Raw genomic sequence first — 7,161 nt, 5'->3', positions numbered from 1 at the left:
AACTGAATGTCTTTTAACTTTGTATCCTCTTAATAATTTCTTTTAATTTTTAATTTTTTTGTTTATTTTTATTTATTTATTTGGGAGTGACAGAGAGAGAGAGAAGGAGGGAGGGGGAAAGAGAGGGGGGGGGGAGAATGGATGCTCCAGGGCTTCCAGCCACTGCAAATGAACTTCAGACACGTGCGCCCCCTTGTGCATCTGGCTAACATGGGTACTGGGGAATTGAGCCTTGAACCGGGGTCCTTAGGCTTCACAGGCAAGTGCTTAACCACTAAGCAATCTCTCCAGCCCTCTTTTAATTTTTAAAAATACTTATTTATTTGAGAGAGGTAGGAAGAGAGATTTACTTGAGCGAGAGAGAGAGCGAGAGGGAGTATAGGTATTCCAGGGCCTACTGCCACTGCAGAAAAACTCCAGACACATGTGTCACTTTGTGTTTCTGGCTTTGTGTGGGTATGGGGGAATTAAGCCCAGGCAGTCAGGTTTTGCAAGAAAGTGAATTTTTAACCTCTGAGCCATATCTCCATCCCTCCTACTTAATATTTTGCTCACATTCCTCCAAGGCATAGACACACTTCATGAATTTTCACACCAAGTCTAGCCTATCAAGTCAAATTCCTCAAGATTCAGACATACAAAAAAAGACAAGAAAATATTGTAGCACCATGGGCTCAGCTTGTAAGCTCTGAACTCTCTCATGGCTTGAATTACAAGTTTTTCCAGACTTATTGATAGCAATGAGGTAACAACATCACATTTTGGATGTTGGGTACTTCCAAGGGACCTCAGGAACTTTGAGCAGTTAACTTTGTCATTGATGGCATGAAACCCTGACCCCATGCACCTTATGGAAGGAAAAAGTTTATTCTCAGCTTGTGGTTTTGAGGGGAAGCTCCGCAGAAGTCGGAAGCCCGTTCACATTATCACATCAGCAGGGAGGGAGCAGCAAGAGTGAACTAAGTGTGGCAAGTGGGGCTGGGTTGCAACACCTCAAAGCTGGCCCCCGTTATCACTTCCTCCAGCAAGGACTCACTGTGTAAAGGCCCCACAACCTTCCCAAAACAGCACCACAAACTGGGGAGTATGTATTTAAACACATGAAGCTATGGGGACATTTTATGTTCAAACCACCACAGGGCCTATGGTGGTTTGAATGTCTGTCTCCCCCAGAAGACTCAGGTGTTTCAGTAAAGCTTGTCTCCAGCTGCCTGGTTGGAAGAGGTGTCACTGGGGGTGGACCCTGAGGTCCAGCCCTAAGGTGTCACTGGGGGTGGATCTTAATTCCAGGCCAAAGGTGTGCAGAGAGGTTTGAATTTTGCCTAGTTCTCTACTGTTTTGCTGCTCAATTGTGCTTGCTTACGGTGCTGGCTGTTTTGGTAGTTTCTCTCTTCTTGGATTTGTGAAAGGGGGCAAGCTACTTCTGTCATTATGGAACTGCCCCTGGATCTATAAGCTTCAAATAAATCCCCTGTGCCCATAAACTGTATCTGATTCAGATGTTCACCCCAGCAACGTGAAGCTCACTACAACATAAAAGTCATGGAATAGTTTTGTCTCAGAAGGAAAGGGTGAGACTCATGCGCAGAACAGGACCTGGACTTCCTCTACCCTCAATGCACTGGATGCCCCAGGCTCTGCTTGGTATCTATTGTGTTGCCTCCCTTTTAGGGCTATCTAGCAACTCCCAACAAGAAGCAGGTATAGGGGCTGGGGAGATAGCTTAGTGGTTACAAGTGCTTGTTTGCAAACCTGCTGGCCTGAGTTCAACTCCCTAGTACCCACACCAGGCAGGATGCAGAGTGGTACATGTGTCTGTAACCCAATTCGTCTATAGCAATGGAGGTGCATCCAAGAGAATCTGAAATCTTGTGGGCCATCTAGGCTGGTGCATACAGTGGCCAAAGACAAGACAGAGCCCGTCTCAAACATAGTAGAAGGAGAGGAAAAACACCTGACCTCCACATATGTGCTGTGGCATGTGTGTGGCCAAACACATACACATATAATACACATACACACATACACTAAAAACAAAGAGGGCTGGAGAGATGGATTAAGCAGTCAAGGTGATAGTTTACAAAGCCTAAGGACTCAGGTTCGATTCCCCAGGACCCATGCAAGCCAGACACACAAGGTGGCACATGTGTCTGGGGTTCATTTGCAATGGCTGGAGGCCCTGGCACACCCAATCTCTCTCCCCCTCTCTCTGCCTCTTTCCTGCTCTCTCAAATAAATATATAAAAAAAGAAAGGTGAAGAAAAGGAGGAGGAGAAGGAAGAGAAGGAGGAAAAGGGATGAGGAGGAGAAGGAGTAAGAGGAGAGAAGGAAGAGGAAGAAGAAAAGGAGGAGGAGGAGGCAGTGGTCCTGGGAGAAGGGGTGAGGCAAGGATGACAGGCCAGGCTAGGGGTGGGGCTGAAGGCTTGCTAAGCCTACGGACACTAGCCTGAGCCTCCCAACCGCACTCAGGAGAGAGGACACTTTACAGCTGTGTCCTCTGGGCAGCTGGATTCCACTGAGATTTGCCTTTGGGGCTGTGCTTATCATTTGGGGTGTTAGGCCTCTCTTCCCTAGCTGAGGTTTGTGGTCCTGTGACAACTTATGAGGAGGGATCAGCGTGGGGGCAAGGACCTGCAGAAGCTGCACCTGGATTTGTCTAGCTTGAGGAGAGCTGATGGAGGACACTGGCCCCCTCCTCCATCCTCGCCCTGAGCCCAGCGTTCATACCAGGAGCCCACAAAGTCCCTAACTGGTGAAGCGGTTCTACAAGGACTTGCGTGCTGTCTGCACCCCTAATGCCTTCTCAAAGTTCTGCCTCCCCAGGGAATTTTCACACTCCTGTCCAGGGCCTGGCTTGACAGCCAGTGGCTCATCAGGTGGGCCTGTAAGACGTCCCATGGCTCTAAAAGACAGTCGCATGCCGCGTTCTTTGGGATCTAACCCAGCAAGGAAGGCCTGGTCCAATGTCTTCCCAACTTCTCCGTGGCTCTGCTCCTAGCAGAGCTCTTACAGAGCCAACACAAGATCCTTCACAGCAGGCTGAGCCCAGAGTGCTGAGGAAGTGGTTTATTTGTAGTCAGGTGGGAAGTGGGGGCGGGGGTGCTAATGTAGGAGGGTGGGCAAGAGGGCAGTAAGAGGGGACTGTACTCCAGGAAAGAGTATGATCTGGGGTCAAGGGGGTCCTGGGAGGTCTGACACTGTCTTGGTGGCAGGTAGGCTTGGCAGGTACAGCTGTGACAGAAAGAGGAAGAGAGCTGAGGGTCCTTCCCCACCATGGAGCAGCAGTTGGGCAGATGACAATCAGGGATTCCTTTCACCAAGCTCCTATGTGGTCCCTGCTGGGAAACGTGGACCCTCAGCCCCTCCATGATCAGCCAGGTATCTGAGAAGTTTTGGTGTGTGGTGGTGGTGGTGGTGGTGGTGGTGGTGGTGGTGGTGGTGGGTGGTGGCGGGGGGAGGTGGGGGAGAACAAGAGGAGACCAGGGCACAGGGAAGATGGCGGCAAAAGAAAAGGAGTCTCATTTGTTCTGAGATGTTCACTCGGGGCCACCTCTGGAGGTGATTGCAACTGCCTAGGTGGATGGGATCAAGGCATATGGACCCTGCAACCCTGGGGTTTTCCAGGATCCTTGAAGAAGGCTACTCACCCTAGTCACGTTCAGAGACACACCATTCTGTAGAAACCAAGAAAACTCAATGGGTGAGAAGGTCCCTAGACAAAGGCCCCATCATCTGTCAGACACTGCCATGATGAAGACTTGTGACAAGGCTTCTGTGTCCCTGTTTGAGGACTGAGGGTATTGAGGAAACACTATAGGACCAGAGACAGAGAGGCCTGCAGATACAGAGTGACATAAAACTCATGGGAGATATGGAGAAACAAGGGGGACATTAAATCTCTTGGGTGACAGGGAAGCATGAGAACAAAGAGGGCACCACAGGGACATGCAAAGACTGTGGTGTGCAACACAGGGGACATTGGGGACAAGGAAAGACTCACACATAGAAGGCACACTAGAGAGGCCACAGAGAGGCATGGGTGACAGAGGGGGCATGTGGGAGGGGCACAGTTAGCATGTTCTCTCACCATTCTGCTTGGGCATGAAGATGCTGCTCTTCAGAAGCCCCTTGCGCTGTGTGAATTTCTTAAATTCTTCCAGGGCCTCTAAGTTTTGTTCAGGATCCTTCCCTGTGGGGAGGAGGCTGGGTGAGCATAATGGAGGGTTGCTACATAGCTCTGCAGATTGCCAATGACATGGGACACGAGGCTGCCCTGTCACCATGGAACATCCAGGACAGGAGGGAGAGGAAGTCTGGCACTGGAGGAGGAGTTCTGGGGTGGAGACATGCTGAGCCACTGAGCCATGCTGGGGCTTTCAGCAGATGCTCAGCAAGCCAGCAGGCTCTCTCTCTAGTCCTGGAAAAGCCTTCTACCACCGGGGCACTGGTCTCTTCCCCGACCCTGGAGAGTTCCTACCATACAAAGTCTGCTGTTCATGCCAGGTGTGGTGGCGCACGCCTTTAATCCCAGCACTCGGGAGGCAGAGGTAGGAGGATCACCGTGAGTTCCAGGCCACCCTGAGACTCCATAGTGAATTCCAGGTCAGCCTGGGCCAGAGTGAGACCCTACCTCGAAAAAACCAAAAACAAAACAAAGTCTGCCGTTCGCGGCACACCCCCTTCATGACAACCTTCTCCTTGTGTGTGTGAGGTTTCTGGAAATGGCACTTGGCAGCTGCAGGGCTGAGAACCACCTCCATCCTAAGTGCTCAGGTCTCTGGGAGGCCATGTCTGCTACATCCAGACCCTGTTGACCCCCTTCCACTCTGGGGTTCAGACACTGCCCAGCCAGCTTGTTGTGTCCCTGTCTAGAGACTTCCCACCTACAGTCCCATGACTTCTGGAAGTAGAAACCATGGCATGTGATGAGGCTGCTGTGGCCACTCACCCATGAGCTTCCCCATGCCGAATGAATTTGTATTTTTGAAGCCTTCACAGTAGATTATGAGGTGGTCCTTCACTGACAGTTTCTCAATGTAGATGATCCTCTTGCCCTGAACTGCAGATAAACACATAAATAGTCTTGGTACCTTCTTCCTGGAAAGCCACTGGATGACATGTGAAGGAGCAGTTAGGAACATTTCAGTGGTCACCCAGGATACCTGGTGTTCACTCCAGGATTTGCCATGATCCTCATAGCTAGGGAGGAGCTCTTGCCCAAGAAGTTTCAAAGATCAGCTGAGAAGGCCAGATGATGGAGGCCAGAGGACCTGAGGCCTGAGCTTGGCCCCAACCCAGAGACCTTAATCTTAGTGTTATTTCCCCACGGGGTCAACTCATAACCTATTTGGGACATGACCTCATCAGTCACGCTAGTGGACCAGCTTGTGGCCTCTAATGTCTGGACCATGGAAAGAGAATGTATAGCCTTCTTTGAGTACCAGTCAGGGCAACAATCCTCTCACCCAGGTGCTTGCCCCACCATGGGAGACACATGAGGAACAGAGGACTCACGGATGGTGTATTCGCCAGGTTGATCGGTTTTCTGCATCACAATTTTTATGTCATGACATTGACCATTTTTCCTATAAAACAAGAACCCCGAGACAACTGCCATGAGGATGCACCTGAGACCTGCTCAGCTTTCTTGGAGCACCACCCTTGATCAGTTGACCCTCTGAGTCCCCTGTCATCCCCAGTGCTTTAGCACACTACTTGGGACTGTGTCCCCTCCAAGGAAAGAGGACTTTAGTCACCAACACCCAAATCATGATGTAGGGAACAGAAAGCCAGCCTCCGAGACCCACAGTGGGACACTTGCCGAAATATGCCTGTGCTCTCCAAGTTTCCTCCTTCCAGGACCGTTATCTTTATGGGAAACACCTGTTTGGGTATCTTGCCCTCCTCCTCCAGATTCTTGTTGGCCACCATGGCCTTCACGTACCAGGTTCCTTGGAGCTGTAGCAAGCAGAGCCTTGAGCCCACCCTCTCCAGGTCCTGACTCTCCCCTATGATCCAACACCCAGGCCTGAGCCCAGAACAGACATTCCAGAGCCTTAAGCTGCAGCCCCCACGGTGCCCCTGCCCCACAGGTCACCACCCCTGTGTTCAGCTAACAGAGCACTCAGGCTTCCTGGCTCAGTGAAGACAGACACTGTCCATCCCACAGGATCTGACTCAGAGACTCAGCACTGGTTCCACGTTCCTTTCCGAAGGTCCCACCACATAAGGCCTTCAGTATCACTTGATAAAAGACCCCATATACAAACCTGCTCCTCTGCTCCAGGCCTCCGCCACAATGAAGGTCCCTGTGTGCTGGGAGAACAATGAAGTCCCCAGTCTGACTGCTCTAGATTGGGGGACCAGGTCAGAACCTAACCTTAAAAGACATCTCCTGAGCCAGTGGTCATCCCTTTTCCTCTCCTGCCTACCACGCCTCCCCACCTCACCTCCTGGTCCTCAGATGGGGCATCTTGAGCTTGAAGAACAGCCACCAGCCCAGGCAACACTGTGGTCAGGAACAGGGCCTTCATATCCACTCTGTGCTCAGATTAGGCCGTCACCTGGGGAATCTAGACAAAGGTGCGCTGGCTCCTCACAGGGTGCTCTTTATGTCCACCGTACCCAGGGATGCGTGCCCATTTGGCACCGACCCCACCTCTCCTGTCCATCTGCTGAGGCCAAGTTCCCATCCATCATGGAGGCAGAATGCTGTTGTTCTTGGGATCTGATGAATATCGGCTCAGTATCAGCTACAGATAGGGGGCCCACGGTGCCCTTGCAATGTTTGCCCCGCCCAAGGGAGCTGTCTTAAAGGACCCCCCTGGAGGGGTGAATGACCCCAGCACAGGGGTGGTATACAGCCTGCACCTTGGGTCAGGGAGGGATGGAGGAGGGCCCTGGCTTCCTCCTCCTCCCTCCCCATTCCCTGCTACTGAGAAAGGGATGGAACTCCATGACCACAGCCTATTGGTTCCCAGGGCCCAAGCCCTTGCCTGAAAGCCCACCTCATTGCCCCTGCCACTGCCTAGATGCCAGACCCCGTATCTTCCTGTAACTGTAAGCAGAGGCACAATGCTGTGGGTCTGCTCAGTTTAAACGTCATCTCCTGAGGGTAGACACCATTGCCTCACGACCCACATGGTTCTGCATGCCGAGGTC

The 7,161-nt window shown here is 51.6% G+C and overlaps 1 protein-coding gene across 1 annotated transcript; it reads right to left on the bottom strand.

The window, feature by feature from the left end:
- Nucleotides 1-2,763: 2,763 nt before the first annotated feature.
- LOC101608092 (odorant-binding protein 2a-like) lies at nt 2,764-6,533 on the bottom strand. Its single transcript, XM_004653863.2, has 6 exons — nt 6,450-6,533; nt 5,822-5,958; nt 5,515-5,585; nt 4,949-5,059; nt 4,088-4,189; nt 2,764-2,882 (listed from the first exon to the last, which is right to left on the bottom strand). The coding sequence occupies exons 1-6, from the start codon at nt 6,531-6,533 to the stop codon at nt 2,764-2,766; spliced, it is 624 nt and encodes a 207-aa protein (XP_004653920.2).
- Between the last annotated feature and the right edge of the window lie 628 nt (nt 6,534-7,161).

The sequence above is a fragment of the Jaculus jaculus genome, chromosome 1 (assembly GCF_020740685.1).
Source record: "Jaculus jaculus isolate mJacJac1 chromosome 1, mJacJac1.mat.Y.cur, whole genome shotgun sequence".
NCBI classification, from domain to species: Eukaryota; Metazoa; Chordata; class Mammalia; order Rodentia; family Dipodidae; genus Jaculus; species Jaculus jaculus.
The sequence above is the reverse complement of the archived record's forward strand: the minus strand, read 5'-3'. Positions and strand labels throughout refer to the sequence as shown.

Bases quoted from the DNA above. Each gene is read 5' to 3' on its own strand.
- LOC101608092 (XM_004653863.2), bottom strand. From the start codon at position 6,533: ATGAAGGCCCTGTTCCTGACCACAGTGTTGCCTGGGCTGGTGGCTGTT. The intron at 5,586-5,821 runs GCAAGTGTCCCA...CTTGTTTTATAG, and splicing joins GAGAGCACAGGCATATTTCG to GAAAAATGGTCAATGTCATG. The intron at 2,883-4,087 runs GTGAGAGAACAT...GACGTCTTACAG, and splicing joins CTTCATGCCCAAGCAGAATG to GCCCACCTGATGAGCCACTG.